Source organism: Pleurotus ostreatus (genome assembly GCF_014466165.1).
Source record: "Pleurotus ostreatus strain PC9 chromosome Unknown scaffold_6, whole genome shotgun sequence".
Taxonomy (NCBI): Eukaryota; Fungi; Basidiomycota; class Agaricomycetes; order Agaricales; family Pleurotaceae; genus Pleurotus; species Pleurotus ostreatus.
The window spans coordinates 2,388,911-2,405,946 of NW_023503161.1; the positions used below are offsets into that span (position 1 = coordinate 2,388,911).

General features: G+C 50.4%; 5 protein-coding genes across 5 annotated transcripts; 4 read left to right on the forward strand and 1 right to left on the reverse strand.

The window, feature by feature from the left end:
• Positions 1-193: 193 nt before the first annotated feature.
• On the forward strand, positions 194-564 carry PC9H_008976 (uncharacterized protein; the record flags this gene model as incomplete). The annotated part of the gene is made up of 2 exons (XM_036778483.1): positions 194-324; positions 387-564. 2 exons carry the CDS (start codon positions 194-196, stop codon positions 562-564), a joined length of 309 nt encoding a protein of 102 aa, XP_036629911.1.
• A 3,745-nt stretch (positions 565-4,309) lies between these two features.
• On the forward strand, positions 4,310-7,980 carry PC9H_008977 (uncharacterized protein; the record flags this gene model as incomplete). The annotated part of the gene is made up of 5 exons (XM_036778484.1): positions 4,310-4,611; positions 4,670-5,497; positions 6,170-6,769; positions 6,858-7,679; positions 7,761-7,980. The coding sequence occupies 5 exons, from the start codon at positions 4,310-4,312 to the stop codon at positions 7,978-7,980; spliced, it is 2,772 nt and encodes a 923-aa protein (XP_036629912.1).
• A 3,466-nt stretch (positions 7,981-11,446) lies between these two features.
• On the forward strand, positions 11,447-12,016 carry PC9H_008978 (uncharacterized protein; the record flags this gene model as incomplete). Its single annotated transcript, XM_036778485.1, has 2 exons — positions 11,447-11,693; positions 11,745-12,016. The coding sequence occupies 2 exons, from the start codon at positions 11,447-11,449 to the stop codon at positions 12,014-12,016; spliced, it is 519 nt and encodes a 172-aa protein (XP_036629913.1).
• Positions 12,017-13,666: 1,650 nt separating this feature from the next.
• On the forward strand, positions 13,667-15,694 carry PC9H_008979 (uncharacterized protein; the record flags this gene model as incomplete). Its single annotated transcript, XM_036778486.1, has 8 exons — positions 13,667-13,698; positions 13,753-13,972; positions 14,023-14,122; positions 14,175-14,465; positions 14,514-14,774; positions 14,827-15,383; positions 15,435-15,576; positions 15,633-15,694. The coding sequence occupies 8 exons, from the start codon at positions 13,667-13,669 to the stop codon at positions 15,692-15,694; spliced, it is 1,665 nt and encodes a 554-aa protein (XP_036629914.1).
• Positions 15,695-15,837: 143 nt separating this feature from the next.
• Positions 15,838-16,971, reverse strand: PC9H_008980 (uncharacterized protein; the record flags this gene model as incomplete). Its single annotated transcript, XM_036778487.1, has 2 exons — positions 15,838-16,393; positions 16,448-16,971. 2 exons carry the CDS (start codon positions 16,969-16,971, stop codon positions 15,838-15,840), a joined length of 1,080 nt encoding a protein of 359 aa, XP_036629915.1.
• Between the last annotated feature and the right edge of the window lie 65 nt (positions 16,972-17,036).

Consider the following 17,036-nt stretch of genomic DNA (forward strand, 5'->3'; position numbering starts at 1 on the left):
TCGCCCGCAAAAGGTTCTTGATTACATTTAGCCTAACCGTGCTTCTCGACCCAAGAATCCTCCGTGAGCCATCAAACCGTTGCTACGCCGAGGAACACAGGTCCCCAAGGCATCGTTGTTGCAATTGTGAAGCTGGATCGTCTAAGAAGCTTCCCAGTTTACGGCGCACGAAACCGATCCCCTCTCATCAGTCATGGTTGATCAATACGACGACGAACATGAATTAATCGACGACGATGAGGAGCTGCAGCCCAAGCCCCAGCAAAGCGTTGGCCCGAATGCTGGCAACCCAGTTGTCCCCAACGCCCACGACGATGAAACCGAGTCGCTTGCCATGGCTCGGGTGTGTCACATAGTGACGAGTTGTCTGATTTCAATGATTCCAGGTCCGATAGTTTCAACAACGGTGACTTCGATGATAACGATGTCGACGATGGCGACGTGGCCATGTACAACACCAACACGGACTCGGATTCCAGCACCGAATCCGACCCCGGAATGCCAGGCTTCGTATCGAGTCAGTCAATCATCAAGTGGGTCTCTTACGACGGTGACTCAGACTGAAAGATGAAGGGCGATGCTTCAGGTAAGCTGGGAAGCCTGCTCTCACGTCTCATGTATTTCCAACTAACGTTCCGATGATAACAGACACTATTCAACTAGTCCCAATGCCTGTACATAAATGCGTTCAACCGCAAACTACATATCATTGCACTTGAGCTGGGAGTTTGGGAGTCGCAGTTCCGCTAAACTCCATTACTAGTTGGTTTCGAGCGCCAAATCCACTCGGCTTCCTGGCGGCTACGTGGTCTTGAGATGTGAGATGCACGCGATATTTCGTCGCTCTCAACCCGCTGAGCCCAATGACTATGACCTTCGTAGGTTATGGCATTAGCCTGTACGTGGTATTGATGGCAGGTCTATCGTGCGAGCTCCACAGTTGGCCAGTCGAAGAGAAAAAAACGGAAGGTCTTGATTGAATAAAAGTCCACGAAGGTTGCAGTAATCGACCATCTCGCTGTACACGGCCTATACCTAGGGAATTCCTAGTTGGTCGTGCCATCGCCCGGGATGTAAGGCAAACAAAAAAGAGACGATTAATCCAGCCAGGCGCTTTGCGTTCTCAGAGTAAGCTGAACGTAATGAATGCATGGTTCTCGTATACGCCTCAAACGTTCATCGATGCATCTTCCAATCCAATCCATGAAGGATCCATGTCTCCTGCATCCTCCCTAACCACGTAACACACGCCGCAATTTGTGACTTCAACACCACAAGTGACGATATTCTTGGCCATTCTACCGGCGAGAAACGTATAGGGAAAGATACCTGGAAGTGATGGAGGTGCTTTGGCGAGTCTATTAACGCATAATCTTGCTACCCCCTAACTTCCTTTCAGAAAACTTGGTGGTCACGCTCTACGACTGTCCTTGGCGGACAGCAGTCCGTGATACAGTCATTTCCAGTCCTCTTCCTCGAGGCAACATACGCCCAGTTTCAACACTTTCTTCTCAGTCGACTCACATCACATCGTCACTCATCCGCCAGAAATTCCTCGCTATCGCTCCCTCACTCACTTGTCAACATCTGCCTCCACGCCTACGCACATGCTCTCTCCCCAACTCTGATGTGACATGCATTCAGCGCAAGCCGTTCTTGCCCCTCAACTCCCAAATATCCTTGCACCGCCCTTCATTCTGTGCCTCGGCTCCACTTGGAGATCTTTCACCCTCACGCTCCCCTTCGTCGACTCTACTTATCCGCATATTCATTTTCTTCCCTGCTTGTTTCTGCCAAGACTCGGACACACCATTATGTGAAGATTCCTGGCACGGCTGGGATTCTGAGACGCGCCAAACTCACCACTCGCGACTAGACGGCGTGGTATATTTGGAAGGGAAAAGGGAGGATATGGCGAGGGACTGAGATCATGGAGCCCGCGATGCCAACCAGGGCCAAAGCAACCTCTCGCATCGTGTGCGCAACCTCAATTCGCTAGTATCTACCACGATATCTGCGAGACGTGTTCCAACCCATACTGCCAGTGGCTTCTAGGCCGCAGTGATGGACTCCGTGTCGCAAAAAATACTGCCCACGCACCAGTGGCTGTCCCATCACCACCAATTGCTCGTCGAACACCACTCTCTCCTCGCGCAGCATTTTTTCATCCTAGTTTCCATCCATAGCCATCTGAGACCTCTGGATCGTCCAACGTCTATGACCTTTTTGACGAAGTACCGATCCCACGACGAGCTTTTATTTCTATATTACTGCTAGACCCAGAGTTGAATTTCTTGGCGCGTCACGACTCGCGGCAGTTCACTCGCATCCTCTCGGCCTCTAGGTCTTCGTCAAGTTCGAGATTAATGAGGTCGCGCAACTTCTGGACCGTTCAAAGCTCTGTAGTCGCGACTCAAAAATTACTTGGGCGTACGGAGTCCTTCAACGACGAGCAATGAACCTTTGATAGTCGAGCTTATCTGTTCAACGTCTCTACTCTTGCTCGTGAATGGGGCACCATCCCCGGCGAGCTCAATATGCCAACGCTTTTGGTAGACTCGGCTAACGCCCTTTCGACGGCAGGTTTGATGGTAGCCAACGATTCTCGCCATGAAATGCCTGCTATATCCAGCATCTGTTCTCACGACGATCCAAAGGTCTCCCTCTTCTCACCACTTTGTCTCACTTCAACCTCGACTCCAGCCGCACTGCGACTCTTTCCATCTTCATCAACCTATGCCGAGTGGACAGAATGTGGAGTGCAACGTTACAATAGCTCAAACATGTAGCCATCAAAATTAGAAACCAATGTTACATACCGCGGCGTACCCGTTCCTCGAACTCTCGTTGCGCCAAGCCGTTCGTACACATGTGTCTCAATCCCCGAGGTCTCGCCCCACGACCAACGCTCCCTTCCCTCCATGGATCCCGACCTTCTCCAAGCAAAAACGACGGGCTTCCCTTGTGGTACTCCTACTGAGTAACTATATATATTAACGCTTGCCACGTCTGACAAGCATGCATCAATGGACGAACGTGGGCATGGACGTGGTAAGTGGGGGCGACGTTTCCAGGCCAAATTCAGAGAATACCACGGTCATGGATGAGCTCGATGCCGGCGCGCTTATGGCAAAATTCTGCCAGTAGTAGAAGGGCATTGTAAACATGCGGACTGTTTTCTGTACAAAGTAGTAGACCATATATGCGTGTTTGAAGCAGGAAATATGTGGCAGAAGTTAGAGACGTACAACGACATGAAGATTCAAAAGTAGATACAGAAGAAACTACGCCAGACTGCCATGCGCTCCGCCACTACACCACAACTTTTCTGCTAGTTTTATGGAAGGAGGACAGGAGGGAATGGTAGGCGGAGGCGCACATTTGGTTATGGCCTGTGGCGTGGACGCTGCTGGTCTACCCTGCGACCAACTCCCGCGTGCGATTCTGCTTGCGCATGCGGAAGGGAATTCCAGTTATGAGAAGGAGACTTGGCCGTGCGAGGCGAACGAGAGGCAACGGGGCTTGGTAACAAAGTAAAATCAGCCATACGCCAAGAGTGAGCATGATATACCGGTACGTACTGGTGTTGACATTATTTCTCCCGCCGTTATTCCCGCCACTGATGGGAGCCAAGAATGCGTCACCCATTATGGCGTTGATGCGGCGTAGAAGCGATGTTCCCCAGTTGAAGATGGCAGATGCAAGACGGGGAAGGATCGGCTGAACCTGGACGAGCGAAAAGAGCGTTGAAGTATTTGTACCGAGAGGGCAGGTGCGGCAGTGGTTTGTGGAAGACTAGACGAGATGTTCCCAAGGATGGCGGCGACACATGCCACCATGAATGATGCGAAGATACTACATTCCAGACCAAGCTCGTGCAAAGGGCTGAGGTGATAAGACGACTAGTCGGGCTGATGTGACTTTGGGACCTCCTCCGCGTTCGCATGTTTAGACTCCGTCAGACTCAGACAATGACCAAGCAGCCCTAAAGGGGAACTGATGTCATATTAGGTAGGACCCTGCGTGCTCGCGAGCAGGTCGTCGAGACCGAGACCGCGAACGCGAACGTGAGCGCGAAAGGGAACAACCACGTGAACGTCGATCACATCGAGGGGGTATCATCCCCAACACCAACGCCAACGTTCCAGGATCGCCTACGTATTCACCCAACTCTGGAGGAGGAGCAGGAGCAGGAGCAGGATCAGGAGGAACGGGAGGACATCCAGCGATCCCTTCGACACATCCATCACTTGCTTCGCACTCGCATCAACCGCCGCAACCGCCTCATCCGTCCTTACCTCTACCTTCGATGTCGGTACACTCCTCTCACCCCCCTCCCTCTCACACCACCCACAACCTTTCCTCCTCCTCATACACTACCCTTTCCAACCACACCACCCACCCTCCCCCCTCCCAACCCCCAAAACACCGCCGCGCAAAACGCACAGAAGACGAACGCATATCCTACCTCCACTCAGACCCCTACATCATAGTATTCGAAGCACACAGAGTCCTTTGCGCGTTATGCCGTAAATGGATTAGGCTAAGACCGAATTCGACGTATTGTAGTATTCCGTGGGATAAGCATAGGACGAGTTGTTTTAGTAAGAAGTGAGTGTGTTTTGCGAATTGGGTTTTTATTTTTTGGATTGTTATTGGGTGATTTTAGGTTGACGACACATCTTCAACATCTGACGGTCAATAATGTCTCGAACGTACCACCTCAAACGGGATATCCACCCCGTCTCGCCGCGCATTCCTCTCTCATCTCTCCCCTCAACTCCAACTCGCATACCAACTCTTCACTCAAGTCACTGACCGGAGGCCCAACCCCTACTGCGACTAGTTCGAAGTCGAAGGTTCATGCGAATGAGAATGGGACGATAGGTAATGGGAATGGGATGGTTGGGACGGAGATTCATATGTCTAGGGATGTTGTAGAGCGTGGACGGGATCGACACGTAGATCTCCAGGACGACAACGACAACGACGCCGCAATCTTACCAGGTTCATGTCCACCCACCGCCCCAGTATCATCTTCACACTCAGCACCCATCGAAAAAGCGATATCCCGCGCTTTAGCCAACTTGAACTTACGTCTTCCGCTGAGTAACGAAGAGAGGGATGGGTTGTTTTCGGGGGATGGGGATGTTAGGAAGTGGGGTTGGGATGGAAGTGAGGGTGAGGGCGAGGAGAAGGGGAGGGTGGGGGTTTTGTGTGGGATATGTGGGGTTTGGGTTGATGTTGGGTGTGCTTTTGGGCGGGCGAACGTAGGGAAGAGGGGAGAGAAAGGGGTGAAGGAGAAGAGAGTGAAGGAGGAGGAAGGACGAGAGGAGGGCGGCATGGACGTCGAAGTAGCGGAGGGTGAGGAAGACTCGAAAGAGGGCAAGGACGCGAAAGAGGGGGCTAAGGATGCGATGGATGTTGAACAGGACGGTAAGGGCGAGCCGGAGGGGGAAAGAGAGGAAGAACGGGAACTAGAGTTGGCGGTAGAGCCGTATGTTCGTTGGATTAGACATCGGGAGACCTGTCGCGCTGAGAAGTGGGTTTTTTTTTTGACTTAGTTTTTTTTGGGGTCTTCGCCTTTCGACTTGTCGCTTTCACTTTCACTTCGTGGTACACATTCTTGGGGGATTGTGGACCGTCCACCAGACCGTCTCCCATTTCCCGTCCCTCAGAACGCACGTTGCGCATTTCGTGCAGGCCGTCTGTCTGTCTCTCTACCTGTCTCGATGTCCCCTTCCATATGTTCTCTGATTCTGTTCTCTTCGGCTTTCACTTTGCACTTTCCCTGTCTTCCGCCCTTCTGGGTTCCCTTCTGGACATATGGCATACTTCTGGGTGACACTTGCTGGCGCCGTTGCTCGCGGCGAGTTGCTTGTTGGGCCGATGACGTGTTGGTGTGTTGGCTTGTTGGTGATGTGGTATCGCTGGCATACTGTGTGTTGCGTGTAGCTGGCAAGTCGAGCCAATTCGGTTTGCGTGTCTCATGACATGGGTGCAGAGTGCACCGTACATTCCGGCTGCTTATGCGTTCGATTATGATCTTTAATTTCCATTAGTATTCATTTCTTTGTTTGTTTTCGTTTTCTATTTTTCTCGTTATCCTTTCTTAACTCCTTCGATTAATAAAATAATGAATATATGCTAACATGTCCTATTCCTCTAGCCGCCTATACCCACACCAGCCCCTCCAATCCCACCCTTCCCACTCTACCAACCCCGCTCAACGTCCAACATCTTCACACTCCTCTCGCCCCTCAACCCAACAATCTGGCTTTTCATCCTTCTCTGCTGCTCCCTCCACTTCGAGCTCTACTACCACGACGACACGTCAGAGGCGTACGACGCTCTCAGTAAATTGCAATGAGGAGAATGGGGATGGGGAGTCGCCGATTTCTGGGAACGCTAATTGGGGATATCCTACCCATACCTCGAATGCGCATGAATATGCGTATAATCCCAACCATCCTCATTCTCATCACTCGTCTTCCCATCTCAACTCGCAACAACAACACCAACACCAACACTCCAACGCGAACCATACCAATGGTACGGATACCACTCACCCCTCCGCCCCCTCGCATGAATTCCGTAGACGCGATGCCGAACAACGTGCTTCGACGCTGCGTTCCGATGAACTTATTAGGAAAGTCGAGCCCCATCGCGTGTTTTGTAACTTGTGTGAGAAGTGGGTGCAGCTAAAGCGGCATAGCCCGTATTGTGCGTACCCTTGGCGTCAGCATCGGGAGAAGTGTATAGCGAGGCAGTGAGTGCTTCGTTTTTTTTTATTTCTGCTTCTATTGTTTTTTTTTTTCATTTTGGGGGTTTTTCTGTTGCTAACGTTTGCGATATAGTCAACGACGGATGGAGAAGGAGGCTGCTATCGCCAATATGCGTGCTCGTCGTCCTCGAGCTTCGGGCCGCAGTATGGGCATGAGTATGGGGAACGATATGGGTATGGGGCAGGAGTTGGGTCTTGATGCTGATGGAGATGCTGATGCCAATGGGGAAGTCGATGCGGACGGGGACGTCGATACGTCCGTGCCTATGACCAATGGATCTCAAGGAGGACGAGGAGGAACGGGAGGAGGAGGGGATAGAAGTAGAGATGAGGACGAAGATGGAGAGGGGGATGCGGATGATTTGGATTTGGAGAGTGAGGAAGGTGTGGAAGGAGGGAGTGGGGATGAACATGGGAGAAGGAGGAAGAGGAGAAGGATGAGTAATGGGTTGGGCGTTGGGGTTGGTGCGAATGGCATTGCGAGAGGCGCAAATGGGAAACATGTTTCGGGACATCCTCTTGGTGGGACGAGAGGGGTAGGGATGTATGGGAATGGGAATGGGAACGGGAATGGGAGTATGAATGGTGGTGGTGGGCCGATGATGATTGACGAGTTGGGCGCTGAAGGTGAAGACGACGTCGATGCTGAGGGGGAGCCATACTCGGAGGACCAGATCGTTAGGACGTATTCGCCTTTGCATTACGCACACCAACAACAGCATCAACACCAGCAACAGCAACAACAACGGCAGCAGTATAATCGTCGGCAAGGAGGTCAAGGAGGTCAAGGTCAAGGTATGATGAGGATGGGTTCGGGGAGAGGAAGTATGGGAGGTTATTCGAGATGGGGAGGTCAACCTGTTGCGTTGGCTGATTTGGATAGTTTGCCTGGTCGGTGAGTTATCTCCCACTTTTCATTTCTATCGTTCTACTTTCTATTTCATTATACTCGACTCTAAGTCTCATGATTACGCAGCCGCAACTTCATCTTCCTCGCTATCGACCATCTCTTCTGCACGACATATGAGAACTCGGATGATATGACCATCTCGTCTCTCCTGATTTACCTCAACGCGGCCATGCCACCTGACAAACACGAGGACTTTGATACTCCGGAAGTCGTGAAGGCGGTCGCTGTGTTCAAGGAGAAGGGTAAAGTCATATTTGAGGGAGATACGTTGAGATTGGTGGATTGAACGTCTTCGATGGAAAGTGGACAGTATCGGTGTATGGGGATAAAGGTATAATGGATGAGGGAGCCATGCTATGTTGGGTTGGGTGATGGTGAATGGCGAACGGTGCTTATGCATACCTCCCGATCAACTTGGATATACCCGCGTACGCCTTGGGTCACTGGGTCCTTTCGCTGCGCCGCCCATCATGCATGCATCAATGCTAGCGCTCGCCGCTGTCCACTCTTCCATCATACGTGTCTCTTTGTTCTACCTCCCCCTTCTCTTCCCCTCTTCTCGCCTTCCGAACGAATCCCGATTTCCGACTTGCGACCTGCGAACCAAACCAAGGAGCGATACGTCCTCGAATTTCATACCCCGTGCATTTCATCTGTTCCCATCTCCCGTGCAAGTGATCATACCTCCTCCTGGTCCCCACGCCCTGCTTTTTTGCTGTTCAGCTGTTCAATGCCTCAACCATTCAACCGTTTTGCCTTGTTCATCTTCGTCTTCGTGGCGCCTTTTGTGGTGTCTGTTTGTGGCGTTTGTTTTTCCGAATTTCCGAATTTCGGCAAGTCCACGACACGACACGATTACGCCCACGATACGATACGAGGTGCGAAAATGTTTATGATAAACATATCTGCAGTGTCCCTTGGCTGGTTTTGGAGAATGGGGTCTCGAACGTAACATGCGCGCTTGAGGATCCGATGTTTCCTCCATGCAAAGTGGTTTGGAGGTTTTACTCGCTCGTTTGATATTGCATCCCACTCCGCCTCACTCCGCCTTCGAATCACTGCATTCCTTTCTTGGACTTTGGACTCGATGTTTATGTTTCTTGATATCTCCCCATCCCCATCTCATCCATCCCAATCCTGGTTAACTATGTGTATTGTTTTGCCGTTGCTTTATCCATCCATCACTTAACATCATCATTCATCATTTACGGCCATATCTCCCGCATCGAACCTTGAACATATCCATGTTTCACCTTCCTACGGACATCCCATTCCGCAGCTGTCATTGTTATTCGACCCTCGCGTTCTTGTTTTGGTTGTTGTGCCCGTTAGTTAGTGCCCCCTTATATGTTTCTTACTTCCTTTATCTTTCTTGCTTGCTACCATCCCCCGTGCTCCGCTAATCACACCCAACTTATTATTCCTTTATACTGCTTTCCTTCCATTTCACGCCCACGCTTCTTGCTGCGTACCGAGGACTCGGTCACTCTCCAGGACCCTACATCTATCATAACATCTCCGCCGCCGTGTGTTTTACATGTTTTTTGATACGTGTTTTTGATGTTTTGCTTTGTTTCTATTTCTTCCTTTCTCCTTTTCTACTGTTTGACGTATTTCTATTATTTGTTTTGTTTGTTTTATCCATTTCCCCGTCGATTTCGCCCTGCGCCGACGCCGACGCACGCCACTGCTCACTGCGAGCTAGGCTGTTCAATCCTATGTCGTAGTAGGGTTGGCTTCTCGCCTAACGACGTATGGGTTCTTGACCATCACTTCCCCGGCAGTTCTATTCGCCTCCGGTACGGCAGACATCGCCACTGAGACAAGCGTCGACGCGGCTCCTCGATCAAATTCTTCCCTGCTTTCTTTGACTTAGAACTCGCCCTCCACCATCTATCATCATCATTATCGAATCCGAAATGGCCGACTATCATCAACCGTCGCCTCAACGAGCAATTCAAAACATCTCTTCATGCCATATATTTATCAAAGCCGCCTCCGTCTTGCTACCTCGACACTTGCTGCAAATCAAAAAGCCCATCATAGACACGCCTCTCGCAATCATCAATTTATAATCAGTGTTATACGACAAAACATACATACATACCCAGATATCTTGCACGCACACAGAATCAATGTATAGCGATAGCCTTTCTTGTCTTTCTCGTTTTCTTGACCATGTATGATTTTGTACTATGTACTAGCTACATACAGAACTCAATCTCAACCATATTTTGCAATCTATATATTTTATCTAAGTTTGATGCTAACCCTCATGATGCGTGTACGTCGCACACGCACACATATGTTCCGACTGAACATACATATTTCGTCCTTGAGAACACCCCAGAGTGTTTGCACCAGGTGTGCATTGCATTCCAGCGCACCTGAGAGTATGCTTGTTATCGCAGTCGGGAGAACGATGGGAGCCGTCGAAGGCTTTTGATGGAAGGTAAGATAAGGCTGTGCCAGTGAAGCCAAGCCGATGAAGTCGTGGAGGAAAGCCAAAGTAAGGCGGGGATCGCGTGGGAGCTGCATAATTTCGTAGTTGTGGCTTGGTGTCCACACGGATATTGCCGGCTCGTGGGAACCAACTGTACAGTACCTTCGAGTCTTTTTATCGGCGCGAAACTCTTCCCGGTTCTTCCCCCCTGCTGTTTCCTGCGATTTTCTTGTTTGCGCCTTTTGACTCGTCTTTTGGTTTCCCTTCGGACTTTTTCGCATTTATCATCCCTTCACGCATGAGACGGCAGCGGGGGATCTCCAGAGATAATTGATCTTTGGGGTGTTCATCATGTTGGGGTTTGCCCTCTTGTTCCACTGGTACGTGACGGTTCGCAACTAGTCGACCAATTTGGGCTTCCATGTCACACAGGCTGGCGCCCATTCGTCCCCGCTAGTTAGGCGGTCCCCGAGCGTATGCCGGACATCTCCTACATCTGTACGTCGGTGAACGCATCAGTACCACGTAGGTTAACGGCCTTACATCTCCCATCTTTCTCAGTTCCGCCCAAATCGCATTGTTAACTTATTGTTAACTTAACGGCCACTCTGCCTGTGCCCTCGTCTTTATCAAGCATCTCTCACAGCAGTACGTCGGTCATCGCATTAGTACCATACGCTAACGGCCTTATATCTCCCGCCTTATCTCAGTTCCGCCCAAGCCGCATTGTTAACTTATCGCTCTCGTCAGTGCCTAGCATATGTCACAAGTGGTATGTCGGTCATCGCATCTGTACTACATATGCTGACAGCCTCGTGTCTCCTGCCTTTCTCAGTTCGCCCGCATTGCATTGTTAACTTATTGGCCACTCTGCCCGTGCCCTCGTTTTTATCAAGCATTTCCTACAGTAGTACGCCGGTCATCGCATCTGTCCTAAATGTACTGACGGTCTTACGTGTTTCGCCTATCTCAGTCTCGCCTCCGTGGATATAATGTAGTAAAGCCACAGCACGTTGTGAGGGCTGGCCACCCTCGCCGTGTGTTTGTGTGCTTACCCCTAGTACTTACTCTTCGCGTACCTTATGCATCTGCGATAGCATGATACAACGGCAGGCGGGCTCCAACTCAGTACTCATCAGTAAGATCACACTTCAGTGTGGGAACTGGACGTGATCTGGGACAACAGGGGTACTATGTAGACGGCTGGACCCATAACAAGCACTTCTCCATTAGGATGCAAGTGTGACTGCTGGTGAGCGTACTACTTCAAGTTCAACCAATCACTATCAACAAGTCGGCTTTTTTCACTATGTTAATCCATCCCACACTCCCTCACCGCATCTTTCGCCCCAAGAGCCCCGATTCTCGTCCACAAAATCGGCCACATCACGGGCTGCGAGTCCCCGACAGGCTCACACGAACGTTCTCAGCACTCTTCTCGAAGGCTGGGCCCCTCGCTGCCAGGAGTCCCAGCCCCGGGCCTTCTTCGACAGCGGCCCCAAGAACACCACCCAACTCTCCTGCCGGTAGCATCCATGAGTCTGGGAGTTGTGAAGGTGCGTAGTTGTGTCGTGTTCTAGTACATTTACCTGACCTTTTCACTCAAGGGTGCTCGTGCTGCCAGCGGCATCGATTTGAACATGAATGCGACGTAATGCACCTACAGGAGATGCACAACGCCCAGCTTGAAGCTGTCTCCCGCTTGCTCCGTGAAAGTCAGCAACAAGTGCAAATGCTATGTGACATATTGCGACCAAACGAGGAATGGGTTGGGATGGCAAGCATGGTGCAGACGATGCTCTTGAGTGTTGAGCAGGCACGGATGGATGAATGCGCGGAAGAGGCTGGTTTGGAGATCTGCGACATCAACAGCTGTTAGTGCAGCAAGTTGTCCTTGTACCGCCGTTGGCGAAAATCTGTAATCCCATCCTCACAATCATTATGACATATGGAATCCAAGTTTGATACCTAAGACAAAAGTTCATATGCATGATGATCTACATATTTGTTTAGGTAAAATGCCTCGAATGCATCAAGACTATGTATATGTTTGAAATTGGAGGGAAGGGCAGCAGTACCGTAAACAGGAATTAGAGGTGCGGGGCGTAGCATAACTACAGAACGAAGAGGCTGTAAATGCCGGCCCACAGCTTCTGGCCGTACAATCCATAGTCCAAGGTCCTTGTCAGGCCGCTGACCGTACTGTTTAAACCACTCGACGACGGCACATGGTACGGTGATCCCATCATGTTTGAATGAGAATCAAAGTCGTACGCGCACGACACTCATTCCCTCGAAGCCTACTGACTCCTGATTTTCAACGATGAGCAACATGGCTCAGAGTGAACTCCACCACCCTGCCAACAATGCATAGCAGAGGAATAAAGGGTGACGGATGTGGCTTGTGACGGATGTGGCTAGGACGCAAGCAAAATGGTTCATGGTCTAGTAGCGGACTCGATTTTCCATTGGTTCAACCCTAATCTGTATGTCACATTTTGTACAATTATATTATCAAAACTTGAAGAGGGTGTAAATGAGTACAACAATGACTGCAAGAGTGATGATGTGTGGAAGGGAGAGAATGCCCTTGATACTGTGAGGGTATTCAAAAGACTTTCTCTCACAGGTACTAAAGAAATCATAGAGGAGTTCTACTTCCTTTACAGAGCAGGCCTCATTGTGAGGCAACTGGCAGGCGAATACTAGGTAGCGGAATGCGAAGAATGCCGCAGATTCAGTGAAGGAGAGGCGGAACTTCATCACAGTTGACATCTGAATGGACCCAACGGACGCTTGAACCCTTGCTAAAGAGCAGCGCATGGTGACAGAACAACTCTCCTGTAGGATGCAACACTTGTCAAATTACGGACTGATAGTAGGGTCAATGACGATCACTGACGTTATCAAAAGCTAGATGATCCTTGGCTCTTTCCAGTTCGATAGCATACAAGGGACCTCCGTAGTCGTTGATTCCCAACATCAAGATATCTAATTTATGCTCAACGTTGAAACCAACAAGAAACCGACATCGCAAAAACATACATTGATTGGGGTACCTCTCCCCTATCATGACTTTAGCTTTGAAAAGATGTCCGGACAGGGTAATGTGATGTTCGAGCACGACATCGATCGCAACCTCCCCTGATGTGGTGACGAAGAGGACCGATTCAGGGATTTGAATATGGGAAAAAGAGAAAGGGCTGAAGAGCGACCTGGAAAACAAGTGGCACCAGCGTTATAGAGACTGCATTTGACGGCATATGAGCGTCCTCACCTGGCAGGAGTACTGAACTGAAGCATTTCCAGGAGCCAAATACACATCCATTTCTTGATCGCATGGATGAAAGCACTTATAAACGCTAAGGAACAAAGGAAATTCATTTCCTTGGCGTACATGTGACCTGAAGATTTGACTAGCCTTATTGCGTCTTGCTTTGTTGCAAGCCTCCCATACTTATAATTATCTGAGCCGCCAGAATGATTTTTTGTGCTCATCTTTCAACGTGTACTCTCAACTCTCATATCAATGGCGCTGGATCCCCGTATCATGGCTGTCTGGTGAGTAGAAAGCCTAAGAACCTAGGGAATAGACAAATCACGGCTCTCATATAGGGCTCTGAAGCTGGAAGGTAGCTCGCGAGTGAACGTAAATCCTCAACATGGCATACGTATCACCAACATCTCCTTGGATTTCTCGTCTGTTCCATTGTCTTCAGATAGGACGGTCGTCACATTGGAAACTGGGCAACTCCCTGAGTGGAATGACGCCAGCAAGGATTCCACAGCGGTCAAGACAAATGTGATTGTATTGGGCTCGCTCATGCCCGAAAGGGTACTTGCAGCCGTATTCATTTTTGTACTGAATTCATGGATTGATCCCAGGTCGAGCATTTGATCACGAATCTAACCCTCGAGTGTTGTAGGCCGTATGTCTTCACAGTGAATGGGGCGAATGGCGTGTGCCTTTCAGGCAACCTTGTGGGTAAGCTCAGATACGTCGTATTCATGGCCTTCCTTGCTACTTGAAGCAATAGACACCATATACCGCAACCACATTCATGCCGGTGAAGTCCCCCGTCGCATCCATGAACAGCCGAAGTCTATGAACCCTGCAGCTAACAAAATAAATACACAAGACGCAGGCCAGATCTTCCAGTCCCCAAGCACCTCCACTCAAAGCTCCGCGACTCCTGTCCCCCTGCAAGTACCCCAAGGCGCTGTTGCCCCCGCAAACGGCGGTCCCTTATTTGGTGCTCAATCTCCGTCGAAATCGAATGGCAACCCCTACCAATACGTGGCCACCCGTCCTCCCCATGATCGTATTGGTGAGCTCTACCTCATTCTTGGTCGTCCTGGCTGAATTCGAGCGCTAGAGAGCGGTTACCGGGGTTTTCCCAAACCCTCTACAACCATGAAACCTATCGCCAACAACGGGGATCCAAAAGACACTGGCCTGATCCCCCAGCCTCCAAGCGCTTCCTCTCAACGCCCCGTGACCCCTCAAGTGCCCCAAGGTGCTTTCCCCCTCGCAAACGGTGGTTCCGTGCCGGGTGGTCCTCTCCCTCAATCTGTGCCGACTGTCAACCCCTACCATTATGCAGCCATCCATCCGCCTACAGGGGATCGCGGCATTGGTAGGCTTTGTGTCGATATATCCCCGCTCATCCTGGCTCATTCGAGTATCAGATAACACGCATGGCGACCAGTTCCAGCGCTACCTCGAACCTTTCCCTCAACGCACTATGGAACCATTCCCTCAACGCACTGTGGTTCCTGTTCCTCAGGCGTTGCAAGGGAGTATCCCCCCCATGGGCGGCAACCCCATGGCGGGCGCTCTCTCTAATGTGACCCCCCACATCGACAACAGCCATCATGGAAGCTTCCATCCGCCGAAGACTCTCAAGAGGAGAGCTGACCCCATCGAAAACGGCCGGAGATCTCACCGGGACAACACGTCTCTCGGCGATTCGCAACGGGAACCGTTGGCAACCAGTCGATTAATGGACTTTAGATCACCACAGCAGCATCTGATCCCATTCAACTTCAAGCCTATGGATAATGCCCATGGAGGCGCGCCTGCCTTCGGTGCCTTACACAATACTGCCCCAAGCATGCCTGAGGGCACCAGTATTTCAGCTACCACTTACAATAAGGGGATTGGTTCATCGACAGTAACTGTGGGATCGATTGTAGAAATAGTCTGGTACCTGGTACATGCAGGGGAAAGGTATGGAAAATGTCATGTAAGCGCTCTCCTTCTCCTGAATATGGATACTGATGAGGCGTATAAACAGGGAACTTACACTCTTGGCAAGAACCTTCCGAATGTCCCTGGACTAGCAGAAGGTATTATAGGAATGCGCTTGCACGAGGAACGTGAGATACGAGTGCCTAGTTGGATGTCGCAACACCCCTCAGGTGAAGATACATCGATTGGTATGTTGGCGATGCATTATGGTGTTTAGCGCCACTGATTATTGGGCTTACCATAGAGTGCCGTCTTTTTATGCTGGACAATTCGGGGATTGTTTCGATTCAAGGACAACGTGTTTAAGCAAGCAGCGGCAATGTCTCCGCAGCCGATGTATTGAATGATTTCACAAAGAAGAAGCACTGTCTGGCTTGGGGACGAGAGGTTTCGACAAGATAGACACACCGATCGTACAACCAGTACATATATTCTTTATCTACTTCATATCAGAGCTCTAATCGCATAACTCGGGAGCCCCGCAAAGCTTCTATCGTGTTATGAACTTCCTCTGCGCTTGAAATTGGTCCTTCCCCATCTTGAGCGTGGAGCCTTACATGTTCCACGGCCTGAAAAGTTTCGAAGTTGAAGCGGGTGACCGCCAATACATATGAGTGGGCTCGCTGTAAAATGTCCAGGTCTAGCGATATACTTGCTAATTGCGCCCTATTCCCTCCAAAAGTAGACCATATGGACGACAAGGTAACTTCGTATGTTTGGCGACGTGTGCCGGCTTCCTTGTTGACGAGGTTGCCCAAGTGGAGAAGACGGGAGTCGAAACGGCTGAGAATCGCCAAGGTAGCATCAGAATGAGAGGCTACGGTGCGGGAGAAGCGGTTGAATGCTGACACCACATCGCTAAGAACCACTGAGGCAGAAGGGTTCCTTGAACATGACGGGAGTGCGATGACGAGGCTGGCGATTTTGCAGAAAGCGGTGTCAGGGCCGAGCCACTTGACTACCATCGTTGAACTGCGGATGACGTAGCCTTCAAGATCCCTGATTCTACATTATCTCATTAGATCTAATGTCAATGTCTAAACGATCGTCCGAACTTACTGATTAGATCCACCTTCTACCAGGTGACGCAGTTGTAAGAGGGAACGAGACAGATCAAGTATATCCCTTTCGTTCTCCGTGAGGAAAGGACCAATAACATGTCTCGAAGAAATATTGCTTGAATGGACGAGGAATGCCACGTTTCGAGTTTCCACGTAGATATTCGATAAATTAGTGAGGAGCGGAGGCGCCAACGTGGAGTATGCCTGGAATTGAGCTGCACATTGCCCTAACTCCGACGAAAGGCCTGATAATTGTGCGATGAACTCCCTGGAGCTCAGCATGGCTTCACAGAAGGAGGTTGGTTTCAGGCCCGCATAAGAACACAGCGAGCGTGTGACACCAGACAGGAGAGCCAGGAAAGTGAAGCCGGTAGAAAGCAGAAAAACGCAATTGACGATGATACGGTGACCCATCACAAAAGAAGGGACGACGTAAAGGAAATATAGTAACGGGGCGATTCGATACCAGACGACGGTGGAGGGAGTAGTGAGGAAGGCGAGTTGCATGTCTTGTGGCTTCATTGTCTAGAATCCAATCCCTTTATATATGGGGTACTGTGGTCCGGGGCCCAAGCTGGCGGTCAAGG